Genomic DNA, 20,166 nt, shown 5'->3' with positions numbered 1-20,166 from the left:
TCTCTACTCAATGTTTATATGACTGTTTGATCTTGGTACCTTCCATTTTCCCCCCCCCCTCAATTCATGAGGCAGAACATGTGGGGCCAGAGAGGTGGCGCTAGAGGTAAGATGTCTGCCTTGCAAGCGCTAGTCAAGGAGGACCCCGGTTCTATCCCCTGGCGTCCCATATGGTCCCCCAAGCCAGGGGCAATTTCTGAGTGCTTAGCCAGGAGTAACCTCTGAGCATCCAATGGGTGTGGCCCCCCCAAAAAAAGATGATTCATGTTATGTGGTTCTGTTGGAAAACAAAACAGCACAGACAAAAAAAAACAAACTGGGAGAATTCCTTCTAGAGTTTATAAATATTGATTTAAAAGAAGAAAGGGAAAAAGGAAAAAACAAACAAACAAAAAATAAAGAGAAAAAAATCAGCATCTACCAAAAAAAAAAAAAGAAAAAAAGACACCCAGCTACTAAAAACAATCATCATCATATAATAACCACAAAACAAAAGTAAATTTTAAAAAAATGAAAGAAGAAAAAGAAGAAAAAATAGAAAAGAGAAGAAAAGAAAATATGGTGTGACAAGGCTTTGTGCCTTTTTTTTTTCCACAGGCATAGTAAGTATTGGGGAAATTAGACAGGGAAGTCCCTTGGCCTAAGAGATACTGCCATGGGAACTACCACAGGCTCCATATATGCTGATTTTCACACCCCAAAATCTTTTTATGGTGCCAGGAAACTTTCTGCTCATTGTGGATGATAGCATCAGACCTCTGTAACTAGAGATCTTGTTATTTGCATAGGTCATAGGAAGAAGTCTAGATAGTCTTTCTTTACAATTCTAGAAGTTCTGTTTCATCACTGTTGTAATCAGTCTTTTGTAATTAGTGGTCTTTGTTTTTGCTCAGATTCTAGGACAATGCCTAGGGTAGAGTTTTTCATTATGGTTCCAGAAGTTCTCCTCAGTTGCAATTGTCACAGTCAAACCTCTGGAATTAGAGATCTTGGTTTTTGAATCCTAGGCCAAAGCCTAGGCTAGGACTTTCTTATTGGTCCCACGATAGGTTCTGACCAGTCATGTTTGTCAAAGTCAGTCTTCTGTAGGTAGTGATCTTGGTTTTTGCACAGAGGAAAGGATGACATGTCTTCTGATTTAATCAGACCAATAGGTGACGAGCTAGGACAACCCTTTCTTAAATCAAATTGTTGCCATTTCCTCATGTCAGGATGTCATATCAAAACTGGTGCAAGTTGGCGCAAGAGCAGTATTAAGAATTTCTCAGGGAGCAGTTTGGTTCCTGGTGCTGTTGCTGGGAACTGTGTTGGTTTTATGTCTAGTATCCGGGGTTCTGGATTGGACGATTGCTGTCAAATCACATGGAGTCTAAGTTGGCTCCACAAGACCCGACTTAGGGTAGGAGGTCCCCGTGTATTATAAAATGTATGGGTTCTTATCGCTGGTAAATAAGAGCTTGTTTCTGTGCATAGGATTTTCCCCTTTTTAGAGTGTCTATGCAAAAGGGGATGGTGCCATATTATATTGCTGGTGCATTTGGGGGTAAGAATTACAAACTACACAATCTCTGTTCCTTGGTTTTGACCTGAGCTTTTATCCCAGGCAAGACTTTTTCTTGTAGGTTTTTGTGTCAAGCAGAACCAAAGCAGGTGAAGTTAAGGAAAAAAAAAAATATATATATATATATATACATATATACATATATATATAAGAAATAAATAAAAATAAATTTGAAAAAAATGTAGTTAAAGAGAATAAGTGGTAAACGAAGCTGACTAGGAGGTATTATTACATAGTTATTAAACATACAGATGAGGGGCCGGTGAGGTGGCGCTAGAGGTAAGGTGTCTGCCTTGCAAGCACTAGCCAAGGAAGGACCACGATTTGATACCCCGGTGTCCCATATGGTCCCCCCAAACCAGGGGCAATTTCTGAACACTTAGCCAGGAGTAACCCCTGAGCATCAAATGCATGTGGCCTGAAAAACCAAAAAAAAAACCCATACAGATGAAATATAGACATCCACATTAAGTCTTTTTAGATATTCTTGGGCACATTTTCATCCCACACTGTGGTCCTGTTGAGTTTGAGAAATGACTTATAGCAGTAAGGGATCAGGTAGTGTCCTTGAGCTGGGGGTCCTTCTAGAGCTGAGTCTGGTGGCATGCAACAGTCCACATTTGGTGTGGGGGTGAGGAGAAGGGCCACATAGTATGAGTCAACAGGAGTGTTGGTTGTAGTTTCTTTCTGCGTCTTGAGATTTGGGACTGAGAGTGTGTCCTTTCACTTTGGGAGCGTGGTGGTGGTTTATTGGGGCAGGAGGTCGGTTTTGATACCTAATGAATTAAGAACTGAGGGTAAAGAGGGTTAAATAAGGAGGGATCATTTAAAAGTAGTTTTAAAGGGTATTTCTTAAGTAATTAATCTAAAATATATATTGAATTTAGATGCAAATGAAAAAGGAGGTTGTTTATGAATAGCATAATTCAAACACAAGTTTATTTAGATTAAGGTATTGGATGCAAATACCTTCTTTTCAGAAGAGTTTTGTGGTAGAAAAGATGCCAAATTAACATAACCAACTGCTAGTTGTGTAATAATGTGGCCACTGTCTTTAAAATATTTAGTTTTTTTATTTAAGAAATAGATATAATTTACCTACCTTAAAATTTGTTGTTGTGAAACATTTTATAGGTGGTAAATGATTACCCAGATAACCTTTTGGGTGCAAAACTGTACACATGTTTTGGGGTATTTTTCCCCTTAGTACTCTTTCATTCTTACCCAACTTACTTTGCCTTTAGTTTGAAAAGAGTCACATTAATACTGTTGGGTAAATGGTAGATGTTTGGATTGTTCAACAAGAATGGGATGAGGGAGAGATAATTAGAGTCCAACCTAATTGTTAGCTAATACTTAGGAAGCAATAGTTGTTGAAAGGATAAATCAATAAAAATGAGTAAATTACAGAGTCCAGAATGATACTATAGTGGGTAAAATACTTGTCTGGCATCCCACCTACTGTCCCCCCAAGTCAGGAGTTATCTCAGAATGCAGAACCAAGAGTAAGTCCTGAGCAGTGTCAAAATTGCCCCCCCAAATAAAGCAATACAAAATGAATAAATGTCTGTGAAATATGTAAATAACACAAATATTAAAAGGCCGAAAAATAAGGTAAAATATGATTTAATTAAATGAAAAGTTAAATGCATACCTTATTTCAATTGAACAAACATGTTTCTATCACTTAAAAGATTATATACTCAGAGATTACTAGAACATTAAAAGATGTACAGATTCATTATGCAGTGTTATAGTACGTACTAGATCCAATATGTCAACCTAAAAAAAATCATGCTTCATAGCAAAATGCTTTGACAGTATCAGATTATGTGCTAGAATTTCCATTGCAGATCAAAAAGTCATTTTGTTTGGCAGTTTTTGCTGATTAATGGGGTATTTGTTTCTAAGTTGTTATTTCTTAAACAGCTCTATCTTCTCTATTCTTGATGCAGTCATAAATCAGGAGATCTGCTAGCCTGCATCTTTGCAAAGATTTGTCTAACTTTTCTCTTGTTTGGGAAATCATTACCACAGAAACATGCTTGTCTTACCCACATCCTGAAGCATCTGGTACATTTCTTTTGCAAAAAATTGTAAGCTTTCACATTATCTTGTTTATAGATTTTGCTGTTTTATGATTGACATTAGGAATTTTTCTATGCATTTATATATTTTGTCATTTTATTTTACTGGATAACGAAAAACATATCATAAGCAGTAGGAAATACCATAATTTGTCATATTGCTATTCCTTATTATTAAAACTAATGTTTTCTTAGGAACTTACTGATTTCTCTTCAGGAATTCATTGATCGTTCTTCATTTGTATAAAATAAATGTAGTACCCTATAAAATAAATATCTGCTTTAAATATTATTCCCCAAGAGTCAGTATTACACCTTCTGGCTGAGCTAATGAGAAGTATTCTCCATATTTATCATAGGTAAAATTTGTTCAGTATTTTAATCCTTCAATTATATTTGTAACTTAGAAATTACTTGTCAAAATTTTATATGTGATGATTACAGACTCAGCAAATTAATAAGACCTTTATGTTTTATTCTTCTGAGCAAATAGTTCAGACAACATGACCCCTTGTAAAAGTATGCTGTCAGCACCCCTCAGGGCTGCTAACCTTGTGACCTCATGCTCAGTCAATGTGATGGAAAGAGCCATGGTGTTGTAAGCCATTACTAGAAACAGCTTGCAGCATGACTTACTGAACCCAAATCTTCTTCATTCCTGTCACCTTCAAAACAACTTATTCAAGAATTTTGGGTTTGTGGTCTTCATGACCTATTCATAGTTCAGAAAAGTTTGGCACTCTACACTGAAGAAGCATTGTTTATTTCTCCCTTTTCTTCTACATCATTACCACACCCATCAACTCAGTATTGACAAACAACTCTCTCAGAAATCTTCCACTCCACTGTCATTTGGTGTCATTGTTCCCTCCCACTCATTTCATTGAATAAGTATGTGATAATTTTCAGGCGCTTATTTACAAACTGGACCTTTTTTCCTTCCACATCCAGTGCCCCTCCTTACAAACTGGACCTTTAACAGTCTTTTGCTGTTACAAAGCTGTAGAAAGAAGCCTTGTAGGTGTAACAATTTGTACTTGTCCTGCAAATGTGTCTGTGAGATATACTTCCAGAACTGGTATCACTGAGTCAAAGTCTATTTGCATTTGTGATTTTTTACAAGTTGTCACCAAATTTTTCTTCACAAGGATTGTACTAATAAAAATTTCCACCAGCAAAAAAAAAATTATATTGTTAGCAGACTTTGGTTTTGGGGTCATACCCAAAGCTATTCAGTCTATACTCCTAGCTTTGCATTCAGTGATCAATCCTGGTGGGCTCAGGGGACCTTTATAGGGTGCTGGAATTTGAACACGTGTCAGTTATGTGCCAGGCTAATAAGTGCCCTACCCTTTATACCTTTTCTCCATAGACTTTATGTGCGCTCTCCCCGCCATCCTTAAGGACTGATTATTCTTTTTTCAGCATAGAGTTTTACAATTTTGTTATAATAAGCTATAATTTTTTAATAAATTCTTCTTAAACTTTTTAAATATTTTAGATGTTGCACCTAGAAAATGGCATAAAATCCATTTTTGTTGGCTTTAGTATGCGACGGCTGATTTTTTTAAATCTTACTCATAACATTATTTCTAAGTCATCACCTTCCTGTTAAAATTTGTTACAAAATGAGGGAGCTATGTAGTCCAGGAATTATTTCTTCATAAATAACATTTGTCTCTCTTTAGGAGGTGGCAGAAACAGCATTATCAAGCAATTAGACCCTGGAATTCCAGACAACCACACAGAATTACAATGCGTTATTTAAAGTAAAGTTGATGGTGGTGGATGTGGGGAAGACGGGAAGCCTTTCCTTCATCTGATGTCTTCATTTGCACTTTTTATAGATATATGTGCCCCCAAGTTGAGTTCTCTTCTCTTTGGACATTCACTAACCTTGCCAATGTCAGTTAAAATGTCATGTCCACACTCCTGGTTCCTCTGTAATCTCTAGTGGCCAGATTGTTTGGTAGGAAGGCAAGTGTGGCTCACAATATTGGTGATGTAGAAAAAGACTGTCACGATCTCTCAGCAGCCCCAGCCAATCTTTTTAACTTATTCAGAGACCAATTTGAACATGGGACTCTTCCATAGATTGTGCCATTCCAGGACAGCTGCTGTATTACAAGTTAAAAATCAATTGTACTTTGGCTATCTGCTCTCTCCTCTCTTCCTCCTGACTGAAGGTGCCAAAAAGGCAATCCTCATTCCTTCCATTTAACCTACCCATTAAACACATTCCCTTACATTAGTCAAAACCCCCATAGGGTTACCATGTTAAATGATATGAAATCCCTATAAGTCGACATAATCAACCACATTTTCTATTTCCCTTGAGAATACTAGGTTGATTTAGCATTTTCACAAGATTAGATGGTTTCTTTATATTCCCTTGGGTCGTTTGTTGGTTGGTGGAATTTTTAGTAGCTGGAGTAAAGAAATTCAGGGAAGGCAAAATAAAACAGACACACTGAAGGCTTACAAGGTATAGCTTAGAAGTTTCCGTTGAAATATTATATTTTTGATTGTCATAGTCCCTAAATACACTTATTAGACTATTACTGGTAGACTTCACGTGCAGTCTTAGTAATGATGTGCTTTTATGGTTTTTATTTCTCTTTGTACAGGACAGAACTGACCCAGAAAAAAATTAGCCAGAAGACCTAGCGCCAGCATTTGAATTCTTAGAACTAGAACTCAGTCAAGATTTATTTACTTTGCTTACTCAAAAAGAAACAAAAGGGTTAGAAGTAGGTTCAAGCCAAATCCTTTCAGAGGTCCAGTGTTTAAAACTAAGATTGGGTAAAAACCAGACTAAAAAAGAAAAACAACTAACAGCTTGGAGGTTAGGCAGAACTAGAAAAAGAACACTTTTTAGAACAATGACTTAGAACACTTTTTAGAACAACGAGGTCTCCTAGTCAGTGGCCATAGAGCTGGTATTTGTAGGGTTTTGTTTTTGTTTTTTTTTGTGACAGCTATGTGTATATGGTTGGGTCAACCCAATTTGGAAGACTGAACACAAATATCCAGTTAGAAAAAGATTAAATTAACAAGATAACATACAGCTAGGCAGAGTCAGACCTTCGGACACATTTATCAGACTAACATTGGCTCCTACAGAAAACTTAAAATCCCTACCAGAATTTTTACAAAGTTCCCAGTTAAAAATTGTAATGAATCATATTTTAATAAAGATGTTTTTGCTGCCATGAAAAGGATGCACTGTGGGCCTGAGAGATAATACAGGGGGTAAAGTGCTTGCCTTGCCTGTTTTTAATACCAGTTCAGTCTTTGGCATCCTACATGGCTACTTAAGCACCACCAGCTGTGATCCCTGATCATAAGGCAGGAGTAGCTCTTGAATACCACTGGCTATGGCCCCAAAATTCACCCTCCCTATAAAAAGGATGAAACTAATTTAATGGAATTTTCTCAGAATCATACCAGGAATTGTGGCTTCTATTAGCTAATTTCATACATGGTATACAAATTTTCACTTATTACCAACTGAACAGACCCTTTCCTTGTTATTAACTCTGGGTCAGGTGGTATCAGTCTTATGTGGATCCAGGTTCTGTCTGTCTAGATTGATCCACATGAACCATGTCTTCCTCTTTAAAAGGGTAGATGAGGAAGCTCTACACACTCAATTTTTAACTTTATAGGTGGTAAGAAATAAAAACAAGGTATTTTACTTCAGTCCAAGGGTAATTGTAGATAGATAACTAAGCCTCTAAGTTATCTTTTGAGAATTTTTTGAGGTTCTCAAAATCTTAGAATCTTTTGAGAAAACCAGGTAGTATCACCAGCAGCAGCATTTAACTACTTGAACAATTTTTATATTCTTGGAAAGAACTTGGGAATAACACATGGATGTTTATAGCCTTGGCCCTGGAATATGTATTTCAGTCTATATTCAAATACAGTCTTTTTTGGTTTGTTTTGTTTTTAATTTTTATTGTGACTGATGTGCATTACATCGCATTGTTTACGGTACATAGTGACAATGAATGAAGGGCATTCCCACCACCAATGTAATGCTTCCTCCACTCAAATACATAGTTTTTAGCTAGATGCTCAAAATGCCTTTAGTCAAGTCAGTCGCAGAGACCAAGAATGCTGACATAGGAAGTAAGATGAAGGCATGACGTAGTAAGAAGCTTATGACAGACCTAAAATTGAAGTCTAGGTAATCATAAAGTACCTCAAAGATGATACAAAAAAGTAACATGATCTGCAAAAATAGTAGAAGAGGTCTTGTGGTCTTAGGAACTTAGAATTCATTTTCTGGAGCAGCAGTCTAGGTCAGTTAATGAGAACAGTGCTAGTGAACTGGTTGTTGCTTTTAGCCAAGGCAAAGGTTATTCATGGTTATAATTCCATGATCTCATCAGTAATTGAATAACTAATAATTTGTTTATAGAGGTTATCACCCCTTGGTTTTGGTGAGTCACAAATATTATAATTATATATATAATATTACAGTTATATATATATATATATATTGGTTTTGGGGTCACACCGGGCAGCGCTCAGGGGTTATTCCTGACTCTACACTCAGAAATCACTCCTGGCAGGCTCGGGAGACCATATAGGATGCTGGGATTTGAACCACTGACCTTCTGCATGCAAGGCAAACCCTTTACCTCCATGCTATCTCTCCAGCCACCACTGTCCTTCTGTATGCAAGGCAAACTCCTTAACTCCATGCTATCTCTCCGGCCCCATAATTATAATTTTAAAAATGTGTAATTATGGTATTTATACAGGTCATAAAAATTAATTAATTCTTCATAATATGCATAAAATTTACATTAATAAAATGTTATCATGATGCACATCTAGTTAGAAGTATTGTGTTGAATCAGAAGATTTTACTTTGTGATGATAATGCCCACTAAGGTAGATATCTATAACAGTATCTTAAGAACTAATAAACTTATATTATCTTATAAAATTATTACTTGTTAATTACATATTTCTTCCTAATTATATACACTAAACTATATAAAATGGCAATCTTGTAAAAAAATGTCTTTGTTAATATATTAGTGACTCTCTTTAAGTCAAGTTAATTCTGCCCTAAATTTACCTCATTATCCAGTTGTTGTTTTCTATCAGGTATGAGATGTTTAGCTTGACTTGGTTTATTAGGCATTTTATCAATCATAGTTTTAAAGTAAGATGTGTTTTTCCATATCCTTGATTTGCTTATTGACACTTATCAGACTTTAATTCTTTCTATAACATAAGGATTCCGTTCTCACACTCAGCATTCTATCCCATTGTGCTTGACCACATTCTAACCACAAAGTTATAGAGGGAAGGAGAGCTTAATTCTGATCCCTTGATGAGGAAGCATGCCTTTCTGGCTGGGATGAAAGCTGAATTCAAATGTTCTCCATTAGACAGAAATAGAGATACTACCACTTCTCTGTTTATTATTGTTATGTATCAAGACAAAAGCCAAAGATAGAGACAGAATACTGAGAGTAGAAAGACCAAAAAAGGAATTTACATACCAAGAAAAACCCATAATATATACAGTATATTTATCAAATGAAACTCTCTAAGCCAGAAGTTTATGGAGACAAAAGAGAGGAGGGCTGGAAGTTACAGCCCACTTCATGAACCTCACCACAAAGAGTGATGAGTTTAGTTAGAGAAATAACTACATTGCGAACTATCCTAACAATGAGAATGTATGAGGGGAAATAGAAAGCCTGTCTAGAGTACAGACGGGGATGGGGTGGGGAGAAGGGTTATTTGGGACATTGGTGATGGGAATGTTGCACTGGTGATGGGGGGGTGTCCTCTTATATGACTGAAACCCAACCACAATCATGTTTGTAACCAAGGTGTTTAAATAAAGTATTATTGAAAAAAAAAGAAGAAAAACTCAGTGAAATGAATACCTCACCAAAAATACTCTGTCCTGCTAGATTATTATTAAGATTTGAAGACTAATACAGAGAGCTCCATGGACAGACAACAGTTTAGGGAATTAATAGCATTGAAACCAGTTTTACAAGAAGCATTAAAAGAGTCCTTCTCTAGAAGGATGCCTCTCATGTTTTGCTTGTTTGAATTTTTGCCTCCCCTTTTTTCTTTTCTTTTTTTTTTCTCTCTTACTTTCAAACAGAAATGCATAACGTGAACCATCTTGCTCTGCCTCACAAATTGAGGGGGAAATAATGGAGGGCACCAAGACCAAACAGTTGTATGAACATTGAGTAGAAATAAAAAATGATCAGACTTGAACACCAAATCCAAAGCCAACTATAACAGAAACTATACCCAATCTACAACAGGCTAGACACAGAAGGGACCACTTGTATTAGCAGCCCAGGAGGCAAAGGAGGGTCCATATGGGATGCAGGCTGGGAACAGGGGTAGAGAGAGGACAACATTGGTTGTGGGAATGCTCCTGATTCAATGTACCTGAAATACTACTGTGAATGATTTGTAATCCACTTTGGTCAAAATAAAAATTATTAATATAAAAAAGAAGCATTAAAAAAGCTTCTCTAAAGACAAAGTTCCCAAATATGTGTCTTTGAGTATGGCTCTCACTATGGTTGCCCTCTACTAAAATAAGGAAGGTATGTTTATTCCTAACTTGCTAAGAGATTTTATACATTTTCAATAATGAAATAATGTCTTATTGATATTGGTTAAAACCACTTAGCAATCAGTCATCACAAATTGACTTTTACTGACTTATTTTCTAATAATTCTACTACATTTTTTGAAAGTAATATGAAATAAATTTTTTATAAACATGCCAAGGAGGCAGGCTGGTGGGTGAAAAATAACCTGGCAATATTGATGTAAAAACAGGGACACTGATGGTGGGAGTTGTGTTGAAACATTGTATGCCCAAAACAACACTATTATGAACAACTTTGTAAATCACAGTGTGTAAAGAAAAAGAAAAAGAAGAGATCGATAGATACTTACTGAAAGAAGACATATAACTATAAAATATTATTTGAATATTTATTTGACTTAATGTTGGTAGTTCATTTTCTCTGCTTTCTAATAGAAAATTAATATTCATATTATATCTTATATAGGTTATTTAAAGCTTTTACATGTTTTTGTTTTTCATATTTATTTTTAATTTTAACTTTATTAATATTTCACTTTTAAGAAATATTTCACTTTTGGGGTGGTTTGGGTTTTGGGTCACACCCAGTGGTGTTCTGGAGTTACTCCTGGCTTTGTGCTCAGAAGTCACTCCTAGCAGGCTTGGGGGACTGTATAAGATGTCAGGATTAGAACCAGATCTGTCCCGTGTTGGCCATGTGCAAGGCAAACGCCTTACTGCAGTGTTATTGCTCCAGCCTGGAAATATACTTATCTCACTTTTAAGAATATTCATTGTTGTTGTTTTTCAGAACTTTCATGGAGAATGGACTATAGAAGGAGAGATGGCTGATAACATACCAGCCTCCAACAACTCTATATTGGGTCATATCATTCACAGGCTAATTGACAAATCTTTTCCTTCTAAAGTTGAATCAGAAACATCTAATTTACCTTCATTTGCATTGAAAGGGTGCTTACTGGGAAAAACATTCAGTGGAAAAACTACTGTTCTAAAGTTTCTACAAGAAGGTAGAATTTGTTTCTCTTCTCTTTTCCATTATATTCTTTTTACTTTGTATTTGCTATATCCATAAAAAATGTGCATGAGTGTCTGCTCCTAACTGTTCTATTGGTAAGCCGTTGTAAAGTTTTGTGTAAAGTATTGATCATATAATTAATTTTAAGACATACTTTTAGTGGTATTGAGTCATAAAGTAGAAATTTCCTGTATATATAATAATGATTCCTGTTTAATGAGAAATAACAAGTCAATCTTTGCACATAAATTTTCCTTACTTTACCAATTGATGAAGTAATGTGTCATAAATACAAAATACATGCACTTAACTTTTTTAAGTATTTTAATTTATATCTGTTTAGTTCTCTTGTTCTCTTTAGTAAGCTTTTAGCTTCTTTGTAGAAACTCTTTTAATTGAAAACACAATCACAGATTAAAAACATAATGTGGTTAATTGGAGATTATTCAGTAATACCTACCAGTGTTTATTCTGAAAGTTAGAATTTGCATTGAATATTATAATCCATCTTGTACCATTATCAGGCAAAAAATGATAGGTAGGAAATGAATGAGATATTAAATGCTTCTCTCTAAATAGTTTAAAGGAATTATAGATACCATTTTATATCCATTAAGATGACTAAAAATTTTTTTAAGCATAGATAAGAGTATAAAGAAATAAGGCTTGAAGGACAAAGGCTTTTGGGCTGGAGCAATAGCACAGGACAGGGCATTTGTCTTGAATGTGGCCGACCTGGGACGACCCGGGTTTGATCCCCAGCATCCCATATGGTTCCCCAGCCTGCCAGGAGTGAGCATAAAGCTAGGAATAGCCCCTGAGCGCTACCAGGTATGGCCCCAAAAACAACAAAAAAGAGCATAAAGAAATTGGAAATATCATGCATTGGTAGTGGAAATGTAAAATGGCACATGCAGTATGCAAAGATGTTTTATGACTCCTCTTTAGTTTAAATAACAAAATTCCAAATAACCCTAGCAATTGCAACAGGGCCGAACTGGCCATTGGGAGGACTGGGCATTGTGTGGCCGTTTGGGCACTCGGGCTCAAAAAGGTTAGCCATCATTGCACTAGAGCATATTACCAAAAGGATTCAAAATGAAATTTATATAGGAATAGTCACTAGAAGACTAATCTGGTCAATAAACTAGTAATAAATGTCCATCTAAATTTTTATAATCTGAATAATAGATATATTCACTAGAAGACTAATCATATTGGTCAAATTTACTAGTAATAAATGCCAATCTTGGGGCTGGAACATTTTCCTTGCATGTGCTAACCTAGGACTGACCATGGTTCTATCTCTTGGTGTCCCATATGGTCCCCTAAGCCAAGTGCGATTTCTGAGCACATTGCCATGAGGATCCCCTGAGCATCACCGGGTGTGGCCCAAAAAACAAAAATTAAAAAAGTCAATCTAAATTTTCATCATCTGAATAATAGATATGAAAATGTGTTATGTTGCTACAATGGACATACAGCAGAGACCTGTACAGCCACAAAAATGGAACTAAATAACTGGTGCAAGATATGACTTAGATGCAACTGGAGTGAATATGTGATATATGAAAGAAATCAGACACAATAGGCCATATATCATATAAATTTATTGATGGTATCTATATTCAGATTTCCCTAGGAAAATTCTTAGATACAGAAGCAAGTTCATTGTTACTATGGGGAGGAATAGGGAACTAGGACATGGCTGCTTAAAAGTATAGGGTTTCCTATGGAAGCAATTAAAATTTACTGGAGTAATATTATGGTGACTGTTGAACACATTGTAAATTATATAACGGCATTGGAATTGTATGTTTTAGAATGATTAAAGTAGTTGATTTTAGTGGATTTTATGTGAATTTTGCCACAATAATTTTAAAAAGCAGATTGAGTAAAAAATAAAGTTTTTAAAGGCTCCAAAAGGGTAATGTCATAGGGTAGAATCCAATCAGCAGGACAATAGTGTTGATTTCCTAAATGAAAGGCTAATAATAGAACTGTCTTTTGTACGTAGAATTTTCTATTCAAGTATTGTCTATTGATACTCTTGTCCAAGAAGCTATCCAAGCTTATCATTTCGGAGAAAAGCCCATTATGGTCCATTCAGCTGAGAAAGAATCAGAAGAGGACATTTTAACTGCTCCTCAAGACAGTGGTAAAAATGCCCAGGCAAGTGATCTGTTTTCTTTTCTCTACCTCAGCTATTACATATTAGAAATTGGTTGGAATCAAAGAGATAAGCTAGCCAGACATTGATAGATTTTCTATAAAATTCCAAGATGTAAATATTTCAAGTTTTGTGGGTAAAATCCACATGATTACAATCACTGATCTCCTTTCATCCCTCTACATACATACTCCAGCTTTTCATGAGTGTTCATTTTACATCAAAAGCAAACTGTTAGGTTACACTTTACTTCACCTAAAACAAAAATCATCTCTGGTTCTTTTGTATGTTTGTTTACAATTTAACCCCAGAGAATGTCTTATTTGTAAACCTGAGTAGAACTGGCTCAGGATAGCCTGAGCTATCTGGCCTTACTGCCACACCCGGGGGAGAGAGTGGTGTCTCTGTACTCAATAAAAATGGCAGTTCTGGCAGGCAGATGTGTGGAGATACAAGGTAGAAGATTGCCAGGCTATAAGTTTTTCACCCTCAGCCTGGTCTGGATTATTTCATGCATGACCCTGATTCAGACTCATTTGCCCAAGGTTGGAGATCCAGTATGTGGGGTGATTTTGCAGTAAATGTTTTTTGCTTTGTGCCCACTGCCCACCATTGAATATAGCCTTGTAAAGAAAAACCCATCTGAGTGGGTGCTAGGAGGTGAGAAGCATAAAAGGGATGAAATTCAAACGAACGGAATGAATAGCAGTGTTCTGAGAAACTTTGCCAATACCAAAGTGAAATCTCATTAGAGTCCTATAGTGCCCAGTAGCAAAGTTTCCTATTTTGGGGGAGACCACAGCTGTCCCTGAGCACTAGCTGAGGTGGACATTGAAGGGGGCATGAGGGAAAAGAGGTGCCTGGCTTATTACCCAGGTTCATAGAAGTATCCTGCAATGGGAGTAAAACAATCAGCCAATCAAATTTTGTCTAAGAGCTATAGTTTGCAGACCTCTATTCTAGACTAGTAGATCAATATTAAGAGCTGAATGTAGGAAGAAGATCGTCTCTTTATTGTCTGCATGATCAAAAGCACCACTTTCATCAAATTTCCATCCATATTCCATCTTAAATTATTTGCAATATTATCTAGAGTTATTGCACTAATTTTCCTAAGCAGGAAATAGGAGAGTGTTGTCCCACCTTGAGACTCATGATGTACCTCATCCCTCCCTATCCTCATTGTACAGAAGATAGTGAAGACTGTAAGCAGAGTTGGCTTTGAGTTAGATAGCTTGTTGATGATTAGACTGTTACTGGGGTGCCCAACTCTATAATCCAATACTCTGTGCCGTACCTTATGCTATTTCTTAACTGGAACAAATTAGTAGAGAATCTTATCCAGAGTTTTTGCATGTGTTTCACAATAAATGTATTTAACTATAAGTTAATTACTGGGGGGAGATTTGTATGGTTTTTATTTAATGTGGACTACCTCTTCAATGTTGTGGAATTCTATAAATTTTAGTTAATGAAGTGATAAGCCAGTTTGGTGTTTTATTTATTATTTCTCTTATGACTATTTCCAGTGCTTATGCTTTCTTTTTAAGTTGTTTTTCTGAAAACTATATATTAAGTATAAATATTTATATTAAATATATATATTTAATATATAAATATATATTTATATGTATATATCCTGTATATTTTCAAAATAGCAATTGCTATATTTATAGAGAAATTGAAGGTCCTTTGAGGGACAGGTGATTGGATGTTTCTAAAGTACAGTATTATCAATTTTTGTTTAGTTCATATATCACTAATGTTGCATTATAATAGTACAATTTTATTATCTACAACCTAAAGCAAAAATAGAAATAGGAGGGAAATAGAATGCTATTAAAATATGACTTAAAATTTCTCTGTGTTTTCTCTCTTTAGAGTTCTTCGAACATACTTTTAACTAACTTAGTTTCAGATGTATCACTAGAAACTGAAGATAAGACAATGCTTAGTAAGTAATATATCAAAATACTTCACCCATTGCTTACACTAGAGAGAGACAGATTACAGTTATGTAAGAGCATATACTTATGCCCAAATATGCTTTCTGGGAAATAACAGAGAGAGGAAGAATTGTCTTTGTGGTCACTTGTCAGGCAGAGAAAAGTAAATAAAAAGTAAATACAAAACTTTATCCTCAATTAGGGGAGAGATGAAAATTGGAAGGGAACTTTTTTCACGCTCCTTCAAAGAGATACTCAGTTTTGTTGTGGTTTTCAGAACATCTGGGGTAAATCAACTTCATTCTGCCTGGGTTTGTGGAGAGATGTTAATTCATTGTTCCTTCTCACCTCTCATTGTGGCTGCTGTTTCAACTCACTGTATTGAGGGAGGCTCAAGGTCTGGTCTCCCACACCCATCTGACCAATGATTCTCTGGATTGAATTTATTCCCAGTTTAGACAAAGCAAGTGAAATTCTCACACTTACAAAGTTATCCCCCCTAGGACCTCGACCTTAATCTTTCAGATACTATTTTGTAGAACCATTGAATAAGAACCACTTTAAACCTTAAGTATACTTTGAGCTTGTGTTTTGAAGGCTGGCAATGGTTTCCTTATGCTCTAGCCTGGAGTTCAGATCCTGCTGAGCCATCACCATTGTTGTCATTACCACTGAACAATGTGTAGTAATTATTAGCAAGCAGCTCTCTCGAAGTATTTGAGTTTTTTCCAACCTCTGAAAGAACATACGCTCTCCCTCATTGCAGTTGTTTTAAACAGGGTAATTGGGTTGGCTTTTTAAACTATTATTAATAATTTATGACATAGCTTGTTACAATAGTCTGATTAATTATAAACAGGCTCTCAGATTTCCTAGTTTTCTTCATAGAATCAAACTAAAAATGCCTCTGGTTTCTACTTTAATACAAGCTAATTACCTCTAACTTTATAATATAGGAAAAATGTTGTGCATTAAGAGTTTACTAGTGTTCTCAAGAAACTTTTTGCTTAAAAAGAAGGAAGGAAAAGGAAAGAAGGAATGAAAGAAGGAAGGAAAAGGAAGGAAATGGAAGAAGAGAAAGAAGAAAGAAGAAAAGAAGGGAAGGAGGAAGGGAAGGAGGAGACAGGGGGGAGGGAGGATGAGGAAGGGAGAGCAAAAGGTAGAAAAACACAAATTGTGATGCAGTATACCAGTATACCTAATGATTAGGAGTGAGCCACACTGAAGGGAGGAAGCAAAAGCATCAAATCAGAGTGTGACCAGGATCTTCCTGGTGTGGTGAAATGAAGGTGAGGATTCTATTACTTCCTGACTCTAAGTGTCTCAGGAATAGCAGATCCATAGCCCATTTATTCAAAACTGTAGATATCCAAATGTCGATACTGTTGATAATTATAAAGGCTGAAGTTTGATCTGTCTACAATCCTTCTATTACCAGGTAAGAATGGAATGAATATACCAAAAGATACAGAAGTCCAATCAAGTGAAAACATCTCTGGTGTATGTACTCTTATTTTGGCTACTAGTATGTTGAGATATATCATGAATTAAAGCTTTTTACTTGCCTTCAAATAGAATAAAAATGTACATTTCTCAGGGCAGGAGAGATAGCACAGCGGTGTTTGCCTTGCAAGCAGCCAATCCAGGACCCAAGATCGTTGGTTCAAATCCAGATGTCCCATATGGTCCTCTGTGCCTGCCAGAAGCTATTTCTGAGCAGATAGCCAGGAATAACCTCTTAGCACCGCCAGGTGTGGCCCAAAATCAAACAAACAAAAAAAATGTACATTTCTCTTAAGATATTTAAGAAAATTTAGTAATAAATATTATATTAGCAAAGTAAATTTTCTATGTTCTTTATGATCTTGATCATTTTATAATATTGATATTCTAAAGCAGTAAAAACTACTGCGAGTTTTTTAAATAAAAATACCGAATAATTTTTTAGACTTATACAAATTTGCATTATCTATTTTTTTGCCAATTAATTTGACTTTTATACATATTTTATCTATCTTTAAAGACTTTTTCTAGTCTTTTGCTTAGTATTACTGATGCCTTTAGAATTTTAAAATAAATGTTTGAAAAACTTTTACTATTAAATAGATTAGCTAGATTAATCAAGTAGGATTTTATTTACTTCATTTGTATTATATTTAATTACCTTTATTGTGCATTTTATAATGAAAAGAAATTTTATAATATTTAAAATTCAAAACTCATTAAAATTAAAATATAGGAATGTCTATGGGAAGATATACCTCCATATATATATATATATGAAGATATATCTCAAACTAAAAGGTATATATTTATAGTTACAAAGTTTACAACAAATGGGGAGAAAAAGTGGGTTAGAGAAAGTGATCGAGGTGAATTATCATTTTATTCTGTGTATTTGAAATATAAATTAACATAAACATATTTGTGTTTATTAGTTATAAGTTCTTAAGTTTTATTTTATATTTAATTCAGAAGACATCTATTCATGACGTTGTTGATCAGTTATGGATGACAATGTAAAAGTTTCTGATAAATGTGTTTTTAGACAATCTTTCATTGTGCATTGTTCCAGAATAGTCTTACATTAATTTAGTGACTTTAGACACACATAAATCATAGTGTGCATTTTATGTCTATTGAGGTTCAAATCTCTTTTTTTTTATATCATTTTTTCTTTATTTAAACATCTTAATTACAAATATGATTGTGATTAGGTTTCAGTCATGTAAAGAACACTTCCTTCACCAGTGCAACATTCCCACCAACAGTGTCCCAAATCTCCCTCTATCCCACCCACCCCCACCTGTACTCCAGACAGGCTTTCCATTCCCTCATTCATTCACATGATTATGGTATTTCTCAATGTAGTTATTTCTATAACTGCACTCACTACTTTTTGTGGTGAGTTTCATGAAGTGAGCTGGAAGTTCCAGCCCTCCTCTTATTGTCTCTGAGAATTGTTGCAAAAATGACTTTTATTTTTCTTAAAACCCATAGATGAGTGAGACTATTCTGCGTCTCTCTCTCCCTATCTCCCTCTGACTTATTTCACTCAGCATGATAGGCTCCATGTACATCCATGCATAGGAAAATTTCATGACTTACTTCATTTCTCCTGACAGCTGTATAATATTCCATAGTGTATATGTACCACAGTTTCTTTAGCCATTTGTCTGTTGAAGGGCATCTTGGTTGTTTCCAGAGCTTGGCTATTGTGAATAGTGCTGCAATAAATATAGGTGTGAAGAAGTTTTTGTATTGTATTCTTGTGTTCCTAGGGTATATCCCTAGGAGTGGAATAGCTGGGTCGAATGGGAGCTCAATTTCCAGTTTCTAGAGGAATCTCCATATCACTTTCCATAGAAGTTAGACTAGACAGCATTCCCGCAAGCAGTGGATAAGAATTCCTTTCTCTCCACATCCCTGCCAGCACTGATAGTTCTCATTCTTTGTGATGTGTGCCAATCTCTGTGGTGTGAGATGGTATCTCATCGTTGTTTTGATTTGCATCTCCCTGATGATCAGTGATGAGGAGCATTTTTTCATGGAGGCACAAACTTCTACAGACAATTATAACACAATATCATCTGCGCATATAATAATCATTTTAGTTAGAAAAATACAGCAAAAGAAGACAAAAAGGCAATAGAATGTTAAAACCACTATAATATATGTTTACTAAAACATTTTATGTGATACATGAGTATTCTTATTTGGAATAGATCTGTGAACAGAGTAGACATTTCTTTGGAGTCTATATTCAGGTAGAGGGAGTTTTATAATAAATGTAAGCATATAACTAAATGAATACATGATTCATTCACTAATAATGATGTTTAAAAACTAAATAAGAAGTACAAAAACACAGGCCACGGAATGTAAGAAAAGCTGCTGTATTAAATGGGGCCAGTCTTGAGATAATGGGAGTAATAGATAGAAAACTGATAGAACTACCCAATTACAGCTAGGAAAGAATTTCAGGCAGAATATCTGGATCACAGACATGATAAAGAAGTAATCTGGGCACATTAAAAGAGGATGCTAGATAGAAGACAGAAAAAGAAGACTTCTATAGACAATGTTTATGACATGTGGAATAAAGGGAGGGGAAGCTTTGCTGCGGACATGTTAGCATTCCTAAGCAAAACCTTAGTGGGTCAGATAAATTCCCACTGGGAATAGGCGGGAAGCACGAAGTGGACGAATATGAAATATGAAATAATGATACCACACGCAGTATGTGTGGGGTCAACACATCTCTGGCAAGAGTGTGACAAATTTAATTTTAGGCAAAGGAGTATTTAAAGGGAAAAGAGAGGCAGTCGTAACATGAAAGGAATGTAATGTACATCATTTGATTTCAGAACAAATACACATAGCTTTTGGTGTTTTAACCTTAGAATAAAAGGAAGACTAAACTCTTACATATCAAAGAGGTTTCTGGCTTTAGGTGTTATTACTGATGTAAATTAAGGGATAGCAGGAATCCTGGTTTACTCCTGATAACAAATATTCTTAACCTAAGGAAATAGTAATCTAGCTAGGGGCTAAAACCCACTTCCTATGATCTGATAATAGAAAGAGAATAACACTAAAGAGAGGGATACAATAATTATACCTAGTGAAATAATCTAATTCTACACTGACCAAACCTGTTTGCAAGCAGGTATATAAAGTGACAGAGAGTTCCCAAGACAGAAATCATTTGCTTTGAGGCTCAAAAGTAGGGAGAGAAGACCATTGCCTTGAAGATGGTATGTCTTGACTT

At 35.5% G+C, this 20,166-nt stretch overlaps 1 protein-coding gene across 1 annotated transcript in view; it reads left to right on the top strand.

Annotated features, from left to right (window-relative positions):
• SPEF2 (sperm flagellar 2) overlaps positions 1 to 20,166 on the top strand; it is a 191,489-nt gene that overhangs the window by 42,911 nt on the left and 128,412 nt on the right. Inside the window, 4 exon segments of the mRNA XM_049769039.1 lie at positions 11,052 to 11,271; positions 13,297 to 13,451; positions 15,331 to 15,403; positions 16,834 to 16,895. Of these exon segments, the coding sequence (XP_049624996.1) occupies positions 11,052 to 11,271; positions 13,297 to 13,451; positions 15,331 to 15,403; positions 16,834 to 16,895 (510 nt within the window).

Source organism: Suncus etruscus, chromosome 2 (assembly GCF_024139225.1).
Source record: "Suncus etruscus isolate mSunEtr1 chromosome 2, mSunEtr1.pri.cur, whole genome shotgun sequence".
Classification (NCBI taxonomy): domain Eukaryota; kingdom Metazoa; phylum Chordata; class Mammalia; order Eulipotyphla; family Soricidae; genus Suncus; species Suncus etruscus.
This window is presented reverse-complemented; position numbering and strand designations above follow the sequence as displayed.